Source organism: Myotis brandtii, unplaced genomic scaffold, assembly GCF_000412655.1.
Source record: "Myotis brandtii unplaced genomic scaffold, ASM41265v1 scaffold154, whole genome shotgun sequence".
Lineage (NCBI taxonomy): Eukaryota > Metazoa > Chordata > Mammalia > Chiroptera > Vespertilionidae > Myotis > Myotis brandtii.
The window spans coordinates 3,409,223-3,435,726 of NW_005355584.1; the positions used below are offsets into that span (position 1 = coordinate 3,409,223).

The window sequence follows — 26,504 nt, forward strand, 5'->3', positions numbered from 1 at the left end:
GGTTTTACCTGGTTTCCTGTCTCCCAGAAGAAAAAGTGAGAGAAAAAAAAAAGTCATAAAATATCAACTTAGGCTAGTGAATTAACAAGTAGGTACCAACTTTCAAGAATCAAAAGCATCATCTAATTAGTGTGTATATTTTCATAACTCTGCAAATTTTTGAATGACAATAGAGAGATCCCTGTATTTATTAAGGAATAGTACACATGGGGAGATATTTTTCTTCACTTTCTAGGAAAGCATGCATTTAAGAAGAGTTTAATAAATATAGAAAGAATATTTATCACCCAATAATAGAAAAATTTGATGTGCTTTAGAATTGCTGGGTTTGCTGAAGGCAAAACAAGATGATTTTTACCTACATTTTCCCAAGATTACTAATAAATGCTAAATCCAGTGAGGAGTAGATATAATAATTTCTTATCTGTGCACAAAATGAGTCTCGCCTGATCTTATATTAAATTAGCACAGAAGTGACTTGATGCTATTTTTAATTCTGTTATATGATTCTGACCGTCTGTTTTCTGTACATGTGATGAAAATCGTTCACTGTTTTCAAATGTAGCCCAGATTGGGTCATTTAACTTTCATGTTGTTAGCATGATCTACATTTAGTGAAAGTAACACATCTTGAATGTAATTTATTCATTAACTGAAGGCCTGGTGCACAAAATTTGTGCACAGGTAGGATCCCTAGGCCTGGCCAGCAATCAGGGCCTATCGGAACCTTCTGGCTGCCGGCTGGGGCCTTCCTTCATTCTGTGCTGCCCCCCCCCCCCCCCCCCAGTGGTCAGTGCATGTCATAGTGAGCAATCAGTCTCCTGGTCAAAATCCCACAGGGACAATTTGCATATTAGGCTTTTATATATATAGATAGGCATCTATTAAGGGTCTGCTGTATAAAGGGCTCTTCTGATTCAAAGGGATACAGCCATACTCTCCCCAGAATTTTGTGAAGAAGGGATGAAAGGAAACTCAGGAAGGAGCCATTCACTTTTGAGTCTATTTCTATTTTGCCCCATTTCTGATCATCATTTTCCCTACAATCAGTAAACCCATTTGGCTCATAATTCATTCATTTAGTTTTGGTCTCTCTTCTCCATTTGTCTTGTTATTTCCAACTATCTTTCCATTTTTCTTTTGGAAGTTATTTAATTTCTTCATTTAACTAATCCTACACATAATGAAAATATTACATGAGTTTCTTTCCTAGAGAAAAGTCATTTACCTGAATTAATAATTTGAACATAACTGTAAGTTCTTCAGAAAAAAAGCTTAATGGAAAAAGCACTTCCATCAGGGAGAAAAAATCATAGTAAAAGTTGTAGAATGTTTTAGGCCTTTATTCCTCCATAAAGAAGTTTAATTATTTATACACTACTAGAGGCCCAGCGCACAAAATTGTGCGCGAGTAACTAGCCGCTGCTTGCCACTGCTTGCCACTGCTTGCTGCTGCCCCACCCACTGTCCTCATCCATAGGTGCACGATTTTTGTCCAGTTTCTTCCCGCATCTCCCATCCCCCTTTCCCCCCCAAGAATAGTCAGTCCATTCCCTTTCTATGTCCCTGATTCATTATAATCACCAGTTCATTCTGTACATCAGATTGTGTAGACCAAAATGGAAGTTGGAAAGATGAAACAAAAAAAACAAAAGGCACTTAATCTATGGAAAAACAAATAGTTATAATGCAATGGGTTCAACTTATCCCTTTTGTATTTAATCTCATTTCTGTAAGAAAAATAACATGGAAAGCTGAAAGATAGAAGATAATTTAGAGAAAATCAATGGCTAAATAATGATGAAACAAAATAAATTAACACACAATAAATATTAAAGGACTTTAATACATAGAGTTTGCCTAAGAAAGAACAAATATAGGGTAAAGCTATCATTGTTTGAAAGGTGACTATGAAAAACAGATTTAAAAACAAACTTTTATAATACCCAAACAAATTCAACTTGTAAGGTCAAGTATGCAGATTACACAGGTTAATAGTTTTGAGATGAAGGTTTGGGCTGATCTAATTGAACTAAATATGATAAAATCATGCAGAGAATGGGTAGAGTGCTGACTGATTTTACTATGTGAACTCAGGACCTTCCCTAGCTGTTCACAGGTGGTCACTCTCACTGCCCTGGACATGCCTTCCCAACTCAGCCCCTGGCCACCCTCTTCAGTTCAGCCTGATTCCTCCAGTACTTCTGTCTCTCTCTCTCTCTCTCTCTCTCTCTCTCTCTCTCTCTCTCTCTCTCTCTCTCTCTCTCTCTCTCTCTCTCTCTCTCTCTCTCTCTCTCTCTCACACACACACACACACACACACACTCTCTCACAAATACTTCCCACACTAACATGCACACTCATATACACTGTCACATGCTCACAAATACCCTCGTACTCACATTCGCTGATACCCACCACAAAGAGACACACATCCACACTTTCTCCCTGCTTATCCTGCAGGTCCCTGAACAGATTCCTTCCTTGCTACTGACCCTTGGCATCACTCCCCATTTCCTACCTGGCTAAGCCCTCCAGAGTACCATATACCAAACTCACCTGCTACCCACCTAGACTTGAAGATCACTGAGAACAGGAAAAAATGTGATTTTCATACAACCTCCTCCTAGCACATTTCCTGGCTTACAGTGAATTCACTGTGAATGCCTAAAAATGAAATGAACCTTTGACAACATCTGAATTACAAGGATATCCTCTCTCTCTCTCTCTCTCTCTCTCTCTCTCTCTCACACACACACACACACACACACACACAATGTTTCTCTCTCTCTCTCTCTCTCTCTCTCTCTCTCTCTCTCCCCCTCTCTCTCTCTCTCCCCATTCCTCTCTCTAAAATTCAATACAAAATTTTTAAGTTTATTTTTAAATTTTTTAAAACTAAAAGTGAATGACAAATTTCCCTTGACATCTCACTGGTCAAACTTATTTTTGATGCTAAGGCAGTGTGACTAGCACAGGAAGAAAACATTCCCCAGGCTAGATGGTGTTCACCGTGGAGCAGAGCAGTTGGTATTTAAAACCATGGAGTCAAGAAGACCTGTCACAGATAACTTTTCATGGGGAGTTTAAAATGCCAAGACAAAGGTTGGAATGTCATCCACAGAGAGCAAGAAAAGATGTGAAGGAAATTGATATTAAATTCTTCTGGTATAGATTGGTGCTACATGGAAAAGTCAGAAATGTCTCTCTCTGGGCAGGTGTCAAAGGAGAGTTCTTAACCAATTTCTATGGAGGGGTTTTTGGGAGTTTGGCCCAAAATTTTGGACCTCATACTCTTTTTCAGATCTCTGCATATTAAAGACAGCTGGAAGACCTGGGTTCCAATTTGGTCTTGGTGCTGACCAATGATAAATGATATGCTATGGGACCAAGGTTCAAATTTAATCCTTTAGCCACCTCACCTACACAAGGCTTATGTTAGAATCAAATGTATGTATGTTTGTGAAAGTGTTAGATACGACAAGACTCAGTCAGACATTGTGATATTTCAAGCAAAGAAAAAAGTTGAGAAGATAAACAAATTGAGAAGTAATAGGAGTAAAAAGAGTGGTTATCTAATCGGCATCTCAGGTAATTGGCATTTGCTAAAGAGGATTAATACGTTTAGTAGTCTATCCCAATTTTTTTAAAGTAAGCAGATCCCACTTCTGATGTTATTAACAAACACACACCAAAACTGTCACATACTTGTGCTGATCTATGATCCATTGCAATTCAGATTGACTTGGGGATCAGACGTGCAACCCACACAAATCTGTCACATTGAGCAAAACTTTCACTTGCTTAATCTAGTCTGACATTGTCAACTACTCATGTACTTATTTTCACTTTATATTTAACTAATTTTTCTAAGGAATTTCCACTCAAAACTCAAATCAATCTAAAATATACGGGATAGTAAACAAATACTTTATGTGTTATTATTTGTAAATGAGTTAAAGTGCTTTAAAATAATTTTAAATCACCTTAAAATATAATGTCAAGCAGTGAGAAATAATTGTGGGGATTTTTCCCCCACTCATTGAGTATAGCATCTTTGTGTGCTTAGGGTAGATTTTAACATTTCCTAATTCCCTGCAGAAATGGTCCGGGAAGCAGTGCTCCCCCATCATTCCTGTGCAGCATTGCTTGACTCTGACGGTGTGTGGTCATTTTCAGAGCTGGAGGCCGAGGAGTGGTGCAAGCATCTCTGTATGGAGTGTCTGGGGACCAGGCTGAATGACATCAGCCTTGGGGAACCTGACCTTCTGGCAGCAGGAGTGCAACGAGAACAGAATGGTAAGTGGGAGTTGCCTTCCATCATTGTCAAGTACACTAGCCGTCATAGAACTTTGAAACTTAAAAGGAGCCCAGAAATGTTTCAGACCAATCATTTTTTCAAGGAAAGTAAACTGATCGACCTGAGCTGTTTAAGAGACTCTCAAGATTGCATAGCAACTAGAGATAATGTTAATATAAAACCTGGGTCTCCCGACATCTTTCTTTGTGACATTGCCATTTACCTAAATAAATAACTAATAAGTTAAATCACTGTACATAAGGTTTTGACTGGACAACATTCTTAAATTTTCTTCTTTGAGAGTTACTATACTTTAGAGTCTATATAAACAAATTTGGCTTATTATGTTGGCTAATACAATGTCTTAGCTTAGAATACCATAACAAAATGCCATAGGCTGGGTGGCTTGAACAACAGGAATTAATTTCTCACAGTTCTGGATGCTGGAAGTCCAAAGTTAACATTTCAGCAGGGTTGGTGTCTGGTAGGGACCCTTTTTCTGGCTTGCTGACAATTGCCTTCTTGCTGTGATCCTGAGAGAGAGAGAGAGAGCCCTCTCTTGAGTTTCTTCATTTAAGGGCACTAATCCCATAATGAGGGCCCCACCCTCAGTACCTCATCTAAATTTATCCCCAAAGATTCCATCTTTAAATACTATAACTTTGGAGGATTAGAGCTTCAATATATAAATTTAGGTTGGGGTTGGAGAGATACAATTCATCCCATAGCAACTATAAGTAGGAAAGTACAGTGGATGAAATCTCAGGGTATAAGAAAATTGAGATTTATGTGACACACAGTTTACTTCTAAGTTTACTTCCTACACTGTTCTGTAAATTTAATGGGCCTTGCTGACGTCTCTCGAAAATTTATGCTGCAGGTTCTTGCCTAGCACCCCTAAATACTGAAATCAGAGTGATGTAATGAGCTCCTTTTTCTCCATCTTTAAAAAATCATTACCATCACCACCAGATGATCTAGTGGTATGAAAATAGAAATGTTTCAGTGTTGCTAATTTTTGATGGCCAATGTTTGAAAAGGTTGACTAATGTTGGCAAAGCTTGACACTAATTATTAAAAAGACTTCTTAGAATTATGCATGGTTTATAAATTAGACAGAATAGGTAGACATGCACCATGATAACACTTAATGGCTATCATCTTGTTATGACTGATAATGTTCTAACAACCATCACTGTCTTGTAGTTCATTAAAAAGCATTATTTTCTGTTTGTGCTAAACTGAAAAACATGTTTTCCCCACTGATTGATCATGAACACATATGGACTCAAAACACTGCCTGTGTTGATAGTTTTTGGAAGGTCACGAAGGCATTCCTGGGGCTCCTTTTCTAGCTGCCTTTATATCGCAGTTTCCCTTCCACTCTCTTGGAGTTCAGCTCCCTGGTCTGTTTTCTGAGAGCCGTGCTAAGTGCAGAAAGTCCATAATCATGCTGTCCAATGTTTGCTGCTCAGTTTAAGAAAGAAAAAAAAAAACCTCTGGCTGTTAACATTTGTCAAGTACGACATAAAAGAAATACGAAGAAAGCCGCTAAGTCAGGCCTAGGAGAGAGGAAGAATTATTGTGCGTTTGTTCAGTGTGAATTGTATGCTTTTATTTTAATATTGGGTTTGTAGATGGTTTCCATTCAAATGGATAATGTGCTCCTTTGGTTTAGTGTAATTTTTAAATCTAACTTGATAATAATGTCAAAGTAACTTGCCTAGCATATAAAGGGAAATTTTTAATATCTTTTTTTTAGCTAGGTCAAGCACGGAATTCAATGCCGGAGCTATTTCTAAAAAGCACAGGCAGTTGTAGCCTGCCGAGTAATCTCCAGGCCACAGTATAAATGCAGGCTATTCCCACAGACAAGTAACTCTCTTCTAATTTCAGTTTCCTAATTTCAGTATAAAGATTAACTAATATTTGCTCATGGGGCTGTCATGATGGTGAAGTGAGGTCGTATCAAATAAAGACCAACTCTCCTGCTTAGCTCAATTTAAAAAATCACAAGTGTTTTTAAGCATAAGTAAAAACAAAAAAAATCAAAAAATAATTCCTGAATATATGTGAGAGAAGACCTGAAGTCATAAAGCTCTTCTTTATGCCTTCCAGTCACTATTCCAGCATCTTCAAGCATAAAACCTCTGGACATAAACAAAATCCTTAACTTCCTAAGACATGTTTGAAGTCATTAATATGTACAAATTAGAATAAATCCTTTATGAAATATTTATCATTACAGATTTGGTCTTCTTCCCTTAAGGCATTTTAGTATTAAATGATGCAATTTAACCTTCATCAGAAATATTATTTTACTATTTTATTAATGACTAGAGGCCCGGTGCACGAAATTTGTGCACTGGGGGAGAGGGGTTCCTCAGCACGGTCTGCACCCTCTTGCAGTCTGGGACCCCTCATTCCTTACCACCCACCTGTTCACTGCTCCTTACCGCTCAGCTCATTGCGTCTGCCCCCTGGTGGGGAGGGACCGCAGGAAGGCTCCAGGGCATGTCCAGCCCATCTCGCTCAGTCCCAATTAGTCAGACCCCAGCAAACTAACCTATCGGTTGGAGCATCTGCCCCCTGGTGGTCAGTGCATGTCATAGCGACTGGTCAACCAGTCAACTGTCTGCCCCCCTGGTGGTTAATCCACATCACAGCAAGCAGTTGAGCAGCCTTAGCATATCATTAGCATATTACACTTTGATTGATTGAACGGACTACCAGACACTTAGCATATTAGGCTTTTATTATATAGGATGTGCTTGGATTTCATTTACAGTTTCTCTTGAGCAGTGAGGTGCACATGTGTGCAGAATTGAAATAGTAAATTACATTATTGTGGCTTGTGGTGATTGTGTGGTGTCCTATCGTCAAGGAAACACTTACTGAGCAGCCTTGATCACCACATGTTTTGGACATTCAAAATTGCTACTTTCCTCTACTGTTTTTCAGACTCTTCAGACAGCTTGATCTTATTTATTCTGAGTCTAGCTAAGAATGAAGCTTTGTACAAATAATTTTTAAAGGTGTAATTTGTGTTGCTGAGATAAAAGTTATCGGTTAAAATCTTTGCTAAAATCATCTTTATCTAATGCTTCCAGCTGCTTTTGTATTGACTCTGAATCTAATACGGTACAGGGAAAAGTAAGCAAACACAAGCACACACACACAGACTTATTCTTAGACGTTGGATAACACTGCCACAAGAAAGTGTATATTAAGTACACATTTTAAACTTTAAATTTGTACAACTTCCAGGATCTTCACATCTTTTAGTAGTACTTAAGATAGCCTACAGTGACCTCAGAATGTGACCTGATTGGGAATACGGTCTTTACAGAGATAATCAAGTTTAAATGTGGCCATTAGAATGAGTCCTAATCCAATATGACCTTCACTATGTCCTTATAAAGAGGAGAAATTTGGAGACAGAAACAGACATGCACAGAGGAAAAATGATCTGAAGACACATAGAGAGAACACGGCCGTGTGAAGGGAGTGAGGCATCTACAGGACGTGGGTTGCTGGCAAACACAGAAGCTAGAAGGGACCAGGAAGGATTCTCCCTCTTGAGCCTCGTAGAGAGCACAGCCCTGCTGACACTTCGAGGTCAAACTTCTGGCTCTAGAACCGCCGGACACTAAATTTCTGTTGTTTTAAGCCACCCAGTTTTTAAAATACAATATGCATTTATGAAAATAACTTTCTAAACCTAGGAATAGAAGAAAACTTTCTCAAACTGATGAAGGACATCAATGAAAAACCTTCAAAAATTACCATTCTTGAAGGTAAAATACTGACTGCTACCTTCATATGATTATAAATAAGCAAAGACATCCTCTTCCACCACGTGTATTCAGTATTCTACTTAAGGTCCTAATTTGTGTAATATTACAAGAAAAGAAAATCATAAAAATTAGCTTAAAATAATAATAATAAGCTAGGGTTGTGTACCTGGAATACCCAAAGGAATTTTTAAGGAAGCAACTAAGACTAAGTAAATTCAGGGATGTTGCAGAATAAAAAGTTAATATGTAAAAATTTAATATAATATGTGATATATTATAATCCATATACTGTTTACACACATATTAGCAATAAACAATAAACATTTGCAAAATGAAATATAAAAAATATCATTTATAAAATCATCCAAAATCACATACTCAAAAATAAACTTGGCAAAGTATATAACCCTGTCTCTACACTGAAAACTCAATATTACTGAGAGAAATTAGAAGAGATCTAAATAAAAGAAGCAGTAAACCAGGTTGGTGATTGCAACATTCAATACTGATGAGAAACTGTGACTTCAATACAGTGGGGGCTTGACTTACGAGTTTAATTCGTTCCAAGACCGAGCTCGTTAAGGAGCTCGTAAGGAGCTCATTAACTCAAATTACTCTGTCAACTCAATGCAAAAAATCGGCCGAGAGACAGCTGGTATCTCAAAAAACTCGTTAGTCGGGACACTCGTAAGTCAAGGCCCCACTGTATCAAGAAACTGGCCGAAGAGCTCATCGTCCCTTTGTCTTCTGTTTATTTCTACTCACTGGAGGTGGTTTTGCTTCATGTCAGAAACCCTGTCCCTGATCCTCTACTTCCCGCTGCATCAGGAAGGACTCGTCCCACTTACCTCCACCTGCCAGGCAAGCTCATCGCTATACATGGATCAGTTCCTGCCCAAAACTTGATCTACTTAAAATGTTGGTGGCGGAGAAAGGAAGGTTTGGTCCTTCTCAGGGCTGATGACCCATTCGGTCTCATACACACATAGCCTGGGGTTTTACTGTTCCTTTTCCTGGACCATTTCTCCTGAGCACAATGACCCTTTCTCACCAGATCTTGTCCAATTCGATTTAACTAAACCTTGTTTGGTAACTCCCTCGAGACTGTTCCTGGAGTTGTGACTGTAACCCTATATCCCGGCCTTTTGAGGTTCAGTCTGTTCCATTGGACCTCTCAATCCAGCCCTGGTGTAAAAATGCCCTTGCAGATCTAACTGCAAATTCAGCTACATTCTTTGTGGGACATTAGTTTAATAAATATCTTACCTTTTATTGTTTTTGGCCATTTAAAATAAAATTATATTTTCTCATAAGGACTCCCAGCCATCTGAGTTTAAACAGGCCCTTTAGGTCATTTCGATGCCCACAAAAGCCTGAAAACCAGTGCTCTAGGCAGTAAAAACCAAATGTAGGTTCATAAATATGAAAGTGACATGATTAAAGAGATGTTTAAAACACCTGCCTGGTAAAATTATTTTACAAAGATAAACATTTTAAAAAGTCATTTTAGGAAAACCATAAAAATATTAGAAGAATCCATAGGCAGCAAAATATCAGACATATGTCGTAGCAATATCTTTACTGATACATCTCTTAGGACATTGGAAACTAAGGTAAAAATAAACAAATGGGACTACTTCAAAATAAAAAGCTTCTGCACAACAAAAGAAACTATCAACAAAACAACAAGAGAACCCACTGAATGGGAGAACATATTTACCAATGTGACATCTGATAAGGGTTTAATCTCCAAAATGTATAGGGAACTCCTACAACTTAACAAAAGGAAGATAAACAGTCCAATCAAAAAATGGGCAAAAGACCTAAATAGACACTTTTTGAAAGTGGACATACAGAAGGCCAAGAGATATATGCTCAAAGTCACTAATCATCTGAGAGATGCAAATCAAAACAACGAGGTAACCCCTCACACCTGTCAGAATGACTATCATCAACAAATCAACAAATGACAAGTCCTGGCAAGGATGTGGAGAAAAAGGAACCTTCTGGCCCTGCTGGTGGGAATGCAGACTGGTGCAGCCACTGTGAAGAACAGTATGGAGTTTCCTCAAAAAATTAAAAATGGAACTCCCATTTGACCCAGTAATCCCACTTCTAGGAATATATCCCAAGAAACCAGAAACACCAATCAGAAAGGATATATGCACTTCTATGTTCATAACACCACAATTTACAATAGCTAGGATTTGGAAACAGCCTAAGTGCCCATCAGCAGATGAGTGGATTAAAAAACTGTGGTACTTCTACACAATGAAATACTATGCTGCTATAAAAAAGAAGGAACTTTTACCATTTGTAACAGCATGGATGGACCTGGAGAACATTAGGCTAAGTGAAATAAGCCAGTCGGAGAAAGATAAATATCACATGATCTCACTCATTTGTGGAGTATAATGAACAACATAAACTGATGAACAAAAATAGATCCAGAGACAAAGAAGCATCAAACAGACCGTCGAGCCTCGGAGGTAAGAGATCAACCAAAGGACTTGTATGCACGCAGATAAGCATAACCAAAGGACACAGACAGTAGGGGGATTGGGACATGTGCTGGGGGTGGAGGGAGTGGCAGGGGAGAGGTCAATGGGGGAAAGGAGATATATGTAATACTTTCAACAATAAAGAATTTTTTTTAAAAAGTCCTTTTAGTGGAGCCAATTTTAACTTTGTCATATTGAAATGGTCTTTTCAATGGAAACCATAACGAATTTGAGCAACAGCCTGTTTTATGTTAGTAAGGGCATAAAGTAAATTATTCATAGCAAGTGCAGAAACCTTCCTTCCATTATAATGGAATAGGAAAAAGTATAATTTACTAGATAATTGATGCGCTGCTCTCATCTTTATGTGCCCAGTTTTCTGCTGGATTACATTAGTCTAGTTTTTAATTGAATCTCTAATCCTTGGAAATTAGGGGAGAATGGATTTGAATATTTAAAAATTGGAAATAAAATAGGATAAATTTTTCATAAGATGCAAGAAATAGCATTAAAAGGAGACTGGAGTATTCTGAATCATATTAAGAAGGGGTTAACTTGAGTTGCTAGGTAACAAAGTGTGTGAAGACTGAGAAATTTGAAGGCAGGCAAGGGGGGAAGGGCCACCACAGGTACCTTTCACCTGCACTATGTTGCCTGGAGCTGGCTCTGGAAGGACTCCTTGGGGCAAGTTACTCAATCACTTTGTATTTACTTGTAAAGATCTAGAGCTCTATAGTATGTGAAGCTTATTAAATTCACTTATTTATTATTCTCCAGCTTTTCCCCATGTCCACTGTGATGACTGGACTCTGTCTTCATCATCGCTAGGATTTATCTGCTAACATTAGAGCACACAGACATTTCAGGGAAAATATGGTTCTCCTGAGTCCTCTGACGTTTCATGTTCCATCTACCTGAAGGGCACTCAATGTCACGATTATTTTTTTACATCTCTTTTTAAAAATATCAAACTGTGGGTGTGAATATCAACGGTCAATGTGGCCCTAAGCAATAGTAAAATTGGTTAATGATGTTCATTTATTTCAGTATTTTGAAAGAAGTGTTATTTCTTGACTTTTTGGCAGTGATTCTTCGGTTGCTATCAGACTCTGGAATTGATGGAAAGAAAGGAATTTAGAGGAATGTTTTACTTTCTACTTTTGTAAAAATATTTTCCCTATCCACAACAAATGCCACTGACGTATCATTAGTTCCAAATGTAAAAGCTGAACTTCATCCAAAGGGTCTTGACCAAAGAAAAAAAGACTGCTGTTCAGGCATTCTCTATATTCCTGAGTCACTCTGTTTGGTCCAAGTTTCATTTATATTCTTATATGAGATCATGCCCCTTTGGTATACTACTTGTCAACCCCGTTGGTGTGGGAATTGTGGTAGGAATGTGAGTGATATTTTTAATGCTAAATGTTAATACCTTACTTGGTTTCATACAAGAATTTTTGAATTTAGAATATATATTTCATAAATATATATATATGTGTGTGTGTGTGTGTGTGTGCGCGCGCGCGCGCGCGCACGCTTTTCATTGCAGATAATTAATAGGGCAATGTTCTTTCTTCATTTATCATCTATAGAATTTATCTTAATTTGTCTTTAGGAAATGAATGTGAAATCATATACATATTAGTTTTATAGGTCAATAATCTTAGTAAAAAATTGAATCATTAGATTATTTTAATCAAAAATATCTAGACACTTGATTATAACTATTGTTCATATGGTTACTAAATTTCAAGCTGTCATGCTTAAATTAAATTTAACCTATTTAGAATTCGATTTTACTGTCTTTCTTTTTTTTTTGCATCAATAAATCGTTATTCTGCAAAATACCTGCCACAGGAAAGATTCTTTCTATTATACAGACAATGCCAGCTCTGTACAAGCAGTCAGTGTTTAAATTGAGGCATTCTGATGGATGATAGCACATTCCTAAACATATCAATCCTCTTCCAACTGCAGCAGCATAGTTATCCCTTTCAAAATAATTAATTCAACAGCACTGCCTTTAATGTACTATTCATAATTAAATTTAAACTCACAAGGATTTATCTACCAGTAATTCTTACAATTTTTGTTATCATGACTCATTATTTGTTTATAATTCCTCAATTCTTGCAAACCATATTTATTATGGCAATATTTATTTTATTCATAGTTAACCAATATTTATTGATCACTTAGTTTAAACTAAGACTAGGAACTAAAAAAAAAAAAAAAAGACTAGGAACTAGGGATATTTTATAGGACACTTTATAGGTCATCCTAAGGTCTTTAGTTCCTGGAACTTAGAAACTAACCTTATTTTCCAAAATTAAATGCATATAATGCATTTAACTGGAGATTAGAGGCTGCAGAATTTTGTGGTAGCCTTTAGGATGCACAAAAAGTTATAAAACTAGATTTGGAATTATTGCCTAATAATCAGATTTTAAAGTATAAAATATCCAGGAATGAAAACAGTTGTGTAGTTTTATTTTTGCATACCAAAAACCACATTATGAAGTCCTGCAGAAGGCAGTAATGAATACCTGCAATTATCATGGGCTGAAACTGACAGTGAATACAATGTGTTTTGACAGTCAGTCTGAGTGTGCATTGAGTACTTCATGCCACAAAGGTAAAAATGAGTACATTTTTGCTTAAATTAAATAAGACACTCCTCTCAGGAATTGTATGATATCCACTTAAAGTGTGTGAAGAAGCAGACAGGAAGCACCAGTTGGGCTGAAATCCACTTAGCTTTTTACCCTCATTTCTCCACCATACAATTTAACCATTTAATCCCCACCATAGAGAATGCCTGCAACAAAAGTTGTAGGATGAGTGAGTTAATTAAGAATACTTGAAGTCCTTTTTTCATACACCATATGGAAGGAAGTGGTGTTTTGCAGTGTGTATGGATGTCCCCCAGGGACACGAGACCACTTTCTGAGGGCTGGAGGCAGGTAGACAATCAATCCAATGCAGCTACAGTCATGCCCTCTTCTCCATTCTTTGTTTCTTTGCAGAGCGGTTCAATGTGTATCTGATGCCTACACCAAATCTGGATATTTACGGCGAATGCACAATGCAGATCACTCATGAGAATATCTATCTCTGGGATATCCACAATGCCAAGGTCAAACTGGTGATGTGGCCTCTCAGCTCCTTGAGGAGATACGGGCGGGACTCCACGTGGTTCACCTTTGAGTCAGGAAGGTAAGCTCTAAGGGCAACAACCACGCATAGGAGGTGACAGGCAAACTCCTGAAGGAAAGGTTTAATCTCACAGTGCCCAGACTGACCACTGTTTTTATCAAGGTTAGAATTCACCAAACACATAATTTCTCCAGATTCTTGTTTATAATAGAATAAAATTGTGTTAATTTTATGGTCAGGTTAATTACCCTACTCAAAATTATTTCAGTCTCTTAGGTTGGCATCAAACTAGTTGCATAATTGTATTAATAATACAATATAGTTTGCAATATTATTACAATAACATATTATATCCTACTATATTTTTAGTACAATAGAATTCACATAAAATTCAGCATATCCTTGCTGGCATTATTTTCTGAGTGCTTTATAAGCAAACAATTTTGAAAGAAGTTTTATATAAAATTGTTTAAATATTATTTTAGGTTTAAAACAAGTTAATGAATATTTATTTATCAAGGTGTTTATGTTAATAACATTAGTTAAGTATAAATATTAATTCAGAATGACTGAACACATGTTGGCAAATCCATAATTTATGGAATGGATAACTCAGATTTTAAACTTAGTATATCAAGGCATATAGTTGGAATCCATAAATGTCAGAAGTGAATGCTTATTTCCCAATCATTTATCCACAAACAAGATTTAGACATGAGTTTCAACCAACTAAATCAATGTGTTTATGCTATGACCCCTTTGTGATATTGTTATCATGCATCTAAGACAAGACCTAGGTTTTGGGCTGTATCTGAGAGAAGTTTAATGTACCAGACCTCACCCTGGAGATATGGTTCATCACATTCTGAAAATGAATTTGTGGTATTATAAGGTAATTACAGTGAAGTTTTGTTGCACTTGATATAGCAATTTTAATTACATAAGTTTCTTCTTACAAAACTGTTAAGTACTTATTCAAGGTCAGATTTTACTAATATCCATCTAGGGTAGGCCAGATGTCTTTTAAATTTTTCAAGGGGAAAAAAACTGAGCAGAAGTAATTTTACGAGTCTGGAGCCCTTTTGCACCTTTTGCACGAAGGTATTATTAAAGTCGGGAGCTCATTGATTTCTTGAAAAGCCTCCAATCTTGTGTTTACTTAGCGGCTGTGAGTTCACTCAACTATCTGCCTAGATACTGGCAGTGTAACCATAATCACATTCTAGATACTTATTAGGAGATAAAAATCCTCATAAAAAAATGAATATTTTTTCTACATGTACACTATTTTTTTAAAAATCATATAGTTATGAAAAAGGGATTACAGGTTAGAGATTGACATAAAATTTATGATACATTTTTTTGCTGGCCTCAAATGTTAGTGGATGTACATATAAAAAGAGATTGGTTTATTTTTCATCATTTAGAAATGTACCTCCAGGGTACCCTTGCCTGCATCTTTCTCCTGGGTACTCCTATTTTCCTATTTTTATGTAGAGCAATTGAAATATTTTGTCTGTTTCCTCATTTCAGTAGGTGTCTCAGGATTTTAAAAAATAAGTAGTTATTTTTGCTTTTATAGTGGTTACCCCGTATTTTCACTGCATTTGTACCTGTCTATATTAGTTTTTAATTTGTTTCTTCAAAGTCTTTACGGGGGATATACTGGCTCACCACAGGTTTCAAAATTGATGTTCTCAACCAAAACATCAAATTATTTAATGTGCAATTTGGCTTATCTAACATTCAATATTAATTTGTTTTCTATGATTTTGATGATTTTTAATGTACATGAAAAGATATAAATATATCAAAATAGATAAGGCCCATAATTTCAAGCTTTCTCTGTTTGGTTTGGTTTTCATTTTTGTTTGTTTTTTGGTTTAGCAGTAATTTTGGTTGTTTTTGTTGTTGCATGCCAGAAAAACTTAAAGAACAAATATCTTAATGTCTATTAAGTATGTTGACACCTACACTCCTGTGTGCCCTGGGAATCAAGGAAAACTATATTTAGGTCACAGCTCTGTCACTATTAATAACTAAGCTTGCTCCATTTGACCTCTCTGGCCTTCAGTTTTCGTCTTGCAGAGGAGAATTATAATCTCTACTTCATAGATGTGTGTGGAAAGAGTGAGTGAGTTAGTGAATATAAAGAAGCATACATCACAGTATTGTCACATAGTGGGCACTGGAGAATCTTGATTACTCCTACTCTTTAAAAAAACATGTTTTTATTGATTTCAGAGAGGAAGAGATAGGGAGAGAGAGAAATAGAAACATCAGTGATGAGAGAGAAGCATTGATCAGCTGCCTTCTGCACGCCCCTTACTGGGGGTCAAGACTGCAACCCAGGCATGTGCCCTGACCAGGAATGGAACTATGACCTTCTGGTTCATAGGTCGACTCTCAACCACTGAGCTACACGGGCCGGACTTGATTACTCCTACTCTTTATCAGTAATTACGTAATTTGCCCTTTTATAGTTTCTGAATGAAGCTTCTGCTTAGGTCTGAAGAGCTCTCTTCCTAAAGAACTCTGCTAAGATATATCCTTAGCCAAAAACACAGGAAACCAAGGAAAAAGCTTGGGAGAAGCTTGCATTCAAATGCTGGAGTGATCATTATAAACTCAATGTCTAGAATGGGAAGTTCATGTTACCCGTCTTGAGTCAGGAATTTGAGGCCAAGAGAAAATGGGACAAGGTGCAACAAGACATTGCGGTACAGACAAGGGCAAGACTGAGTGGCTATCTTTACATTACCTGGTGCTTGAGCAAAATTTATGGATTACTAGGTGCCTGTTTCATTGAAGAAGCAGCAGATACACAAGAACTCTATAATTTACCATGCTTAAGTCTTTGGAATGAATTTGCATTCCAATATTATTATCTGTGGAGAAGTCAAACTTTTTTACCCATAAAATAGTAAGGGAAAAAATCTAAAGGAATCTTATCAAAAAGCTACTAGAATTTAGAAGTGAATTTAGCAAGGTTTCAGCATATAATATCAATATACAAAAATCAATTTTATTGTATATGTAATCTATGAATAATTGGAAGGGAAATGTTTGAAAATACCTCTTATAATGTCATCAAGATATGAAATATACATATAGGTTGATTTAACAAAATATGTGATAGAGCTGTACATTGAAAACTAAAATATGACTGAGAGAAACTAAAGAATACAAAAATAATGGAGACATGTACCTCATTCATTAATTCAAAGACTATATTAAGATGAAAATCCCCTCTAAATCAATTTATAGACAATATAATCACAATAAAAATTTTAATTGACTTTTCTCAAGTAAATGACAAGTTGTTTAAAATGTATATAAAATTGCAAAAGACCTAGAATAGCTAAAACAATCTGGAAAAGAACATATCTGATGGATTTCCACTACCTATTTTAAGACTTGCTCGAAAGCTAAAATAATCCAGACAGTGTGGTAATGACATAAGGGTATACCCAACAATCAATGGAAAAGAATGAAGAGTTCAAAAATAGACACTTGCATATATAGCCGTTTATTTCTCAACAATATGCTGAGAATATTAAATGTGGAAAAGAAACAATGGTGCTGGAATGACTGGATACCCACAAGGTAGAAAAATAAACTTTAGGTCCTATCTCACTGCTAGGTACTAAATTATGTCTGCCCCTAAAATTCATACGTTGACACTCTCACCTCCAATATGATGGTATTTGGTGATGGAGCTCTTGGAAAATAATTCAATAAATGAGGTCATGAGGGTAGGACCCTCATGATGGGATTAATGCCCTTATAAGAAGAGACACCAGAAAGCTTGTTTTCTCTTTCTCCTGCCACATGAGGACACAGGAGAAGGTGGTCATCTACCAGCCCAGAAGAGAGTCCACACCAGAAACCAGCTAACCTGGCACCTTGATCTTGGACTTCTAGTCTCCAGAACTATGAGAAAATACAGTTCTGTTCTTTAGGTCATCTTGTGTATGGTGTTTTGTTATGGCAACTAAAGCTGACTAATATATTTCGCCATACCTCCAAAAAAATAACTCTAAATGGATACAGACCTAAATATACAAACTAAAATTATAAAACTTATGGAAGAAAACAAAGAAAAATATTTGTAACATTGAAATAGGCAGTACTTTCTTAAATGCTACCTATACCAAAAGCACAATCTGTAGAAAACCATATTGATAAGTTGGGCTTTATCAAAATGAACAACTTCTGCTCTTCAAAAGACATCCTAAAGAAAATGCCAAGGCAAGCATAAACAGGGGTAAACATCACAAAACATTTATCTGACAAAGAACTAATATTCATAATCCAAAAGAAGAAGACAATTTAGTAATAAAATAAGTTTAAAAAGTGGACTGTTTACAAAACAAGATTACTGATAGACAGTACGCCTAAGAAAAGATGCTTATCATCATTAGTCACAAGGAAATATAGATCAAAACCACAAAGAGACACCAGTACGGCCTCTCACCTTCAAAACAACAACAAAAACACCTGAGGATGTCAAGTAGAAATGGGACAACCCTGACCCTTTCTCATCCCTGATGTGGATGGAAAATGGAACACCATTTCAACTAGTAGTTTGATATTTTCTTATGTGTACTATGTGACAGAGCAATTTTACTGCTAGATATTTACCTACCAACCACCCCAAAAATACATAAATACTTATACCTGCGGGTCAAAGCAGCTTTGCTCATAACAGTCAGAAACTGGAAACAATCCAAATGGCTATCAATGTGTGAGGAGACAGATTAATATATAGTTATGCAACAGAATACTACCTATAAATTACACACAACATGGGTGCATCTCAGACACATTATTCTAAGCAATATGTATGATTCCATTTGCAAAAAATTACATAACAGCAAAACTAACTTCTAGTGACAGCAAGCAAATCAGTGGTTGCCTACTTTTGGGGGTTGGAAGAGAATGCACTGCAAAGGGACGCGTGTGAAATTTGGGGGTGATGGAAAATGCCATGTATCCTGACATGGAAAACATGGAACTGTTTACTAAATACTGGTATTATTATGTGCAAATCATACTCCAATGTTTTGAAAGTAAACTCTGGGGAACAAAACTAAGAGAGGGTTTACTCTTATGATATATTTGTTTACACTGTCTGTATGGTTGGCAATAACAATTTGTTATTTTTATAATAAAACACTTCCTCTGGGAAAGAGAGAGCCATGAGCATTCTGTGGATAGAGGGTCTCAAAGCTATGGGATACAACCAGGCCTTTATCTCCAGGTCAGAAATCTGGTTCCATAACCTGGGCAGGTTTCAAACTTTAAAATTTTTCTTTGTACATCTCTTTTTTTGTTAGGATTGAGATGTTTTTAATACCTTATTATTGTCTGATTAAAAACTTAAGCTTTTGAGAGAGAAATTGTAAAGAAAAGCTTAAAATTATCATTTCTCCATCTCAAGATAACTACTTTTAATATGTTGGTGTACCCTTTCCAATACATTTTAAAATCAATGTAAATAAAGATATACTATAATTTCACTTAATATTACATTGAAAACTAATCTCTGAGCCCTTTAAAATCAAGTCTCTAAAGCTGTATGGTATCTGAACATACTGACATTAAGGTGTTTCCAGAATTAATTATCATAGATAAAGCCACACTGACCATCTGTAAAGATGTACAAATCTCTGATTATTTTCTTAGCCAAGCCTTTTTAATGAAGAATCACTGGGTAAAAGGAAGTGAACATTTTCAAGGTTCTTCACAATATAGCAAATTGCTTTCAAGGAAACTGATGTCAATTCATACGCCCTCTACTGGTGCAAAGACAGTGCTCTTCTTGACCCCGTAGCCCCAAGTATTAAAATGTTGATTTAAGATATTTCTGTTTTGATAGAGGAATTTGATATTGTGTTATTTTGTATTCTTATTTGTTTCTCTTTATGATTAGAGGCGTGTCCTTGTGTGTATTGTTCACTTGTATTTTTTTCCATCACTGAATTTTGGGTGTTCTTTTCCCATTAATAATTGGGATATTGACCAATTTTTGTGCATCTATTTTATAAATTCCAGACTATCTCACTCTGGTTAAAGGGAGCCAAGAGCAGAAGGGTTTGTCCATGCTTGATTTATAGAAGCAAAGCTCTTTGCACAGGTATATGATTTGGTAGCAATTTTTAGCTATTTATTCATATGTACTGCATGCCCTAGGACAGTGATGGCGAACCTATGACACGCATGTCAGAGGTGACACGTGAACTCATTTTTTTGGTTGATTTTTCTTTGTTAAATGGCATTTAAATATATAAAATAAATATCAAAAATATAAGTCTTTGTTTTACTATGGTTGCAAATATCAAAAAATTTCTATATGTGACATGGCACCAGAGTTAAGTTAGGGTTTTTCAAAATGCTGACACACCGAGCTCAAAAGGTTCGCCATCACTGCCCTAGGAAGTGAAAAAAAATTGGATATATCAAAATACATTTTTTCTGTAATTCCAAAAGAGTAATGCTAAGACAAAGTCTTTTAGGACCTTCGTACCTTTTTTTTTTTTCCTGTGTCTAATTTGGTAAATCTCTTGCTACTATAATACTGGGACTAATTTTTTCCCCTAGGATAAAACATTAATTAAATGACTTAGGAAACTGTTCTTATCAAGAAACGGAGACTCTGATCTTAATTTTTGCTCCATTAACTTTAAAGTTCAATACATTTTTATTGAACCCACACATACTTTAGTGTATATTGCTTTTCATTAATTGGTCTCTAGGGATCCCAATGACAGTTTGGCCTTCCTTTTAGGTTTTTTTATTCTCCTTCAGAAAGTTTCTAAACTTTAGTAATAGTCATTAAATCAAGGAAGGATTGCCAAAATCAAAGAAATAAAAATCAATGGAGAAAGATGTGAATGTCTGGTTTGATCTCCTCCTTGGAGTGGTGGCAGGTTGCCACCTACACCAATGAGACAGCTCACAGGAGGCTACTCTTATATGGCTTTATTAGAACAGTTGAACCATTCATTTATTAACTGTTGATTCATTCAAACGATACACATATTTTCACATTTCTGAAGACCTTCTCCTGAACAGCATCGTTCACTGGTTGTTGCCAGGAGGTGATAGGGATTAGTCATCATTGCCTGCGTGCACCCGGCCTTGGTCATAGATGCTCGTGTTTTTCTCACTTCCATTGATGTTAGTGGAATGTTTGTGCTTCCCTTCTTGAGTTTAATTATATTTCAGTTTGATTATAACTCTTCAATGTCTTGGTCAAGGAATCTTTTAGAACCATTTGAAAAAGGAATGTGAATCCTGGGTGCTGTCTAAAACCTCACTATAAACACCTTCTGATAGATAAAGTGTGCGCCAACCAGCATAGAACTTAGAGAAGATATGTCAGTGCTTTAGAAGAAAATCTGAAAGTCGAAATCAGTGTGCTCTTTAATGAAGAAATCTGTAGCACTAATTCTCCCAGTGGCAAGTGAAATGATCTTTTGTGGAAAAAGGGAAACAAAGGGCATTGATAACTCTAGGTTGATTCACAAGAGTTGGACTCTGTATGTGTGAAAGCTTTAACCATTCCTTCCATAACTTATTTTATTTATATTTTTCTGCATGATTAAGAGTAATGTACTATCATCCATGAAAAGTGAGCCTGAGTCTTTCAACACATACAAAAATTATAAGTGATAAAAAAAGTTGTATGATAATATAATTGGCACATTTTTCATATAGTGATATATAAAATGAAGATGGGTCTTACAATCTTTGGTGCTTTATATTTGACAGAATATGACAGTTATGGAGTTGATAATATATGCCAGGCATGTGCAGGGTGGTTGGGATAACTTCATGATGCTTATGAGCTATTTAGGCAGGAAAGTAATAAGATAAACAAATTAGTATAAACATGTATAATATGTTACATGTTGATGAGTATTATGGAAGAAGAGGCATATTAAAGGAATGGTTGTGCTATGGGAGGGTGCTATTTGATAAGGTGGTCAAAGAAGCCTCTTATCTATGGAAATATTCCTATAGACACCTAAAGGAATTGAGGAAGAAGGTCTGTAGGCATGTACTTGAGAAATAACATTATTGGCCAAGGGAGTGTCAGGTCTAAAAGCTTGACCAGGAACAGTGTAGCACTTGCATATTTAAGGAACAGACAATGTGGCCAGAGCAGAATGAGTGAGGGAGTTTTAGGAGATGACATCAGACAAGGGCTATGGGCCAGGCTAAGTAGCATCTGTTGGGTCAGCTGAAGGATTTGGGATTTCACTTTCAATGGGATGGGAAGCCAATGGGGCACATAGTCAAGCTGATGCAATCTCACCTGTGTTATAGAAGAGTTTACGCTGGATGTTGTATGGAAACCAGACTGTAGGAGGTAAGGATGAAAGCAAGAACAGTTAGGATCCTATAACAATAATCTAGGCAAGAGATGTTAGACCAAAGGTGTAGCAGGGAAGAAGAAGGGAAGGTGCCAGGTTTAAAGTGCGAGTCTGAATAGATGCGGAAAGTGAGAAAACTATATTAATCATATATGACTTCAAGAATTAGTCCAAGCAACCAGAAAAACATAGTTGCCATTTACTGTAACATAGAAGACTGAAGGGATGAAAGATTAGGTTGAAAATCAGGAGTAGTCATTCACATATTTTTAATACAGTCTGTTGTTCTAATTGTTCTATTTCATTCTTAGTTATTGCTGTTACTCTCTAACTGTGTGTGATTCCTTTACATAGGAATATGTGTATGGGAAAAAATTATTTGTAGGATTCAGTACTATCTGTGGTTTTAGGCATCCACTGGGGATCTTGGAACATATCCTCCATAGATAAGGGGGGACTACTCTTTACTTTGGTATTTGTCTTTAAGATAGAGGGCATAATGTGTACTTTTGTGTTATTGTGAAAGCTCCAGACATAGGATAATGTGTTTAGTATATAGTAGCCCATAGTAGTCCTGGCCGAGTAGCTCAGTTGGAGTGTCATCCCATACATCAAAAGTTTTGGGTTCAATTCCCTGTCAGGGCTCATACTTAGGTTGCAGGTTACAACCCCAGTCAGGGCGCATATAGGAGGCAACCGATTACTGTTCCTCTTTCACCTTGATGTTTCTTTCTCTCTCTCTCTCTCTCTCTCTCTCTCATATCAATAAACAAATCCTCAGGTGAGGATTGAAAAAGAAATAGTAGCCACAGTAGACCCTGTGCAAGTGTTTTAGCTTTATTCTCTACATTTTTTTGTATATTTTTATTTCTGTTTTTCCTCTACCTCAATATCTTTTAAGGCACACTCATTTTGTCTACTTATTTTATGTGTTTTCCAGAGCTCCAGAGCTATTGGATGCAATTATTTTGGCACAAGTATCATATTCACCTACAGATTTACTGAGATGCTAATGAGCTACCAGCTTCAGGACCCCTCTCTAATAAAAGGGGCCCTTACAATCTCAATAATGAACATGTGTGATCAATATTTTTGTCATTGTGCACAAGTGAAATATTTTTCTACTCTTCTTATTAAAGTGAAAGCCTCCAAAACTGTATAAACTTTGGGCCCTTCAAAAACCTGGATCTGTTCCTGCTCACTCTTGTATCTGTTAAAGTATTTTCCCAATGTGGGTCCTGGATTTGTATAAGCATATCTACCTATTCCTCACCCTTTCCTTTCCAAATGGAATTTTTTAAAAAAAACTCACTCCCAATATGGTGGCCTGCACTGGAGTTGTGGTACCTCACCATGAAACATTGATGCCTGGATCACATGGAAATTAAACTGCTGATCATGGCCCTAAACTTAATCAGTGCTCTGAGCAAAGTGATAAAAACTAGTTAGAAACTCAACAGTGCACCCCACTGTGGAGAAGGGAGTTCACACACCTGGTCTGTGATCCACCTCTCCCCCGAACAACACTAAAGTGACCTGCAGGGCTACAGAAAGAAAGTAAGGGGTGCCATCTCATCTTGTACAGATGTTGGTGACCTCCTGGAACGTTTTCTAATGATATTGCTGGAAGGGGATTCCGCATCCATGGATACGCTTAGCAGGATGCTCCTTGCTTGGGATTCCTGTGGCGAACAGACTGCAACTGTGGATTTATGAGACGGAGCTCCCTAGAGAGTGCCACTTAAGCTAAATATTTGGGATATAAAATAAAGGCATTTCCCAATTCAGAACTCTGCTGGGTGTCCCAGCCATGCTCTTGACAAAGCGACCTCATGCATCTGTGGAGACAGTGAATATCCAGGGCCCGGAGCTGGTGGCCCACACCTCTTCCTGCCTTGTTGTGCCTCTTGATTGTGGTAAAATGTGATACTTGTAAAATCTCTTGACAAACTGACCCTTTGGCCTGACTCACCCCCAATATGCTCAAAAATGGTTTCCAGAGAATCAGTAAAATTCAGAACAGAAAATATGATCCATTAATATTCCTTATAAATGAGTAATCCTTTAACATAAGTTTTTTAGCAATATATCTGGGTCTGATGAAAAAATAATAAATAAAATAGATGTTTCAATTAGCTTTTATTAACACCAATATACCACCTAGTTGGAACAAAGAGTTGAGGAGATTTTGCAAGGAAATTCATCTCAATCATTGAATATTTAGCAATATTTTTAAATATTTTTTATTGATTTCAGAGAGGAAGGGAGAGGGAGAGAGAGAGAGAAACATCAATGATCAGAGAAAATCAGCTGCCTCCTGCACAACCCACACATGGGATCAAGTCCGCAACCTGGGCATGTGCCCTGATCAGGAATTGAAACATGACCTCCTGATTCATAGGTTGGCACTCAACCACTGAGCCATGCCAACTGGCTTAGCAATATTTTTATATGATAAATATGTATACAATGACATTCTCCCCAATGTGATTAGTGCATTTGTCAAAACATAAAGAACTTAGGCATGTTGAATTATGCTTTCATTGGCTCACAGAATGACTCCAAGAGTACATGAATCAAAAAGGGTTTCATGTGTATAATGTGTGTGCATAAATCTAACTATGCCACAGGAACTCATTTTGTATATTTACTTTTATTTGCTATTTTGGTTGTAATCAATATAATTTAGAAAGCCCATTCCTTAGGGAAAAGTACTAGAATGAAAAAATCTTTATAGCTGACCACATTTGGCATTATGACATTGTACATTTCTCACATTAAGGTAATGCAACGAGGTGGTTTTAAACTAAAATATGAAATCGCAGACAATGCGCTCTGGATTAAGGTTTCCTTGTGGGAGATACTTAACTCCTGTGATCATCAGTTTCCTCATCTGAAAACTGGAGATTAATTTTGCCTAGTGCATGGGGTTGTTTTAGAATTAAATGAGATGATACGCGCATAAGGAAATGATCACAGTGCCTGGCATGTGGCAAGTGCGCAGCAAGTGGGAGCCACAGCTACTATGAATTAGACCCATTGTTGTCTTTTGTTTTAATTTGAGGCAGCATCTGAGTTTAGAGGATACCTGAGTTTTCTATTTTAAAAGAGAAACTACAAATCAGGTCACACGTGATAATAAACAAGGTAGCATATGCTGACAGCTTTTCAAGCTGAAGGCCTCAGTGCCCCTAGCTCTCACGCCCTGTTCTGTGTGGCAGAATGTCAATCAAGTGCTTAGTTAACCACAGGCCTGAGGAATGAGAAACACAACTTTTGACATTTGGCTTTGCAGATGCAATGAATTCTTCCCACCTTTCAGTCTTTGAAATAAAGGATTCTCCCTGGAGTTCCATTTGAAAGACTCACGCTCCATTGCTCTGTAAAAGGATTGTATTTGAAACAAGTCAAATCAGGGTCATGCAGGCGTAGAACGTGCCCCCACTGACTTTCTATTTGCTTTCCTATTACCACTTTGAACCCACTCTGCTAGTGTCTGGGATTTCTGAGGCTACTATGTTTGCATTCTTTGTATTACTATTAAGGCAATTGGCAGGAACTGGATCATTCAGCAGAGAGCTGGACAGCCAACCCGTTAGTAATTGTGCTGGAATTAACTAATTTATTTGCAATATAAAGTCTAATCAAAAGGAAAAGGAATGCTTTAGCAATATCATTTCAGCAGCCAAATCCCAGCTCTATTCAAATGGATTCATTTGTATTTCCTCCAACCTTGCTTAGCAGGCTCAAAACTAATTCCTCTCTCCTGGGGAGATCAGAGTGCAACATGGACCCTCCCCAGAGGAAATCTGTGCCTCCTTGAGGAAGGATTCTTTCCTCCCTTCCACATTACTGGGGAACTGGTTGTGCAAAGCCCACTTAGTCCTTATTATTCTGTAAATCTCCACCTTAAGGAGTAAATTGGAAAACTTTAGCTGAGAATGGCACCCGATAATGAGTACTGTGGGCAATTTATTTTATTTTTTTAATATATTTTATTGATTTCAGAGAGGAAGGGAGAGGGAGCGAGAGACAGAAACATCAATGATGAGAGAGAATCATTGATCGGCTGCCTCCTGAACGCCCCCCACTGGGGACCGAGCCCGAAACCCAGTGTGCCCTTGACCAGAATCGAGTCCTCAGGCCGACACTCTATCCACTGAGCCAAACTGGCCAGGGCGTGTGGGCAATTTAGTACACAGCTACCTTCAATTATAAGTGACAAACTATAAATGTATCGCATGAGGTTCTAATATGGTGTTTCTGTTTTCACCATGGAAATGGTGAAAACCATAACCCAAAATAGCTAGGGTTATATTTTGTTTTGTGTCGTTATGCAGGTTCCACGGATTCTCTACTCTAGCCACAC

At 37.0% G+C, this 26,504-nt stretch overlaps 1 protein-coding gene across 1 annotated transcript in view; it reads left to right on the forward strand.

Moving 5' to 3' along the window:
• Positions 1-26,504, forward strand: part of DOK6 (docking protein 6) — a 161,581-nt gene that overhangs the window by 52,156 nt on the left and 82,921 nt on the right. Inside the window, exons 3-4 of the mRNA XM_014535891.1 lie at positions 4,180-4,299; positions 13,625-13,814. Coding sequence (XP_014391377.1) covers positions 4,215-4,299; positions 13,625-13,814 — 275 coding nt within the window. The 5' untranslated portion in view covers positions 4,180-4,214. The remainder of the gene's footprint in view (positions 1-4,179; positions 4,300-13,624; positions 13,815-26,504) is intronic.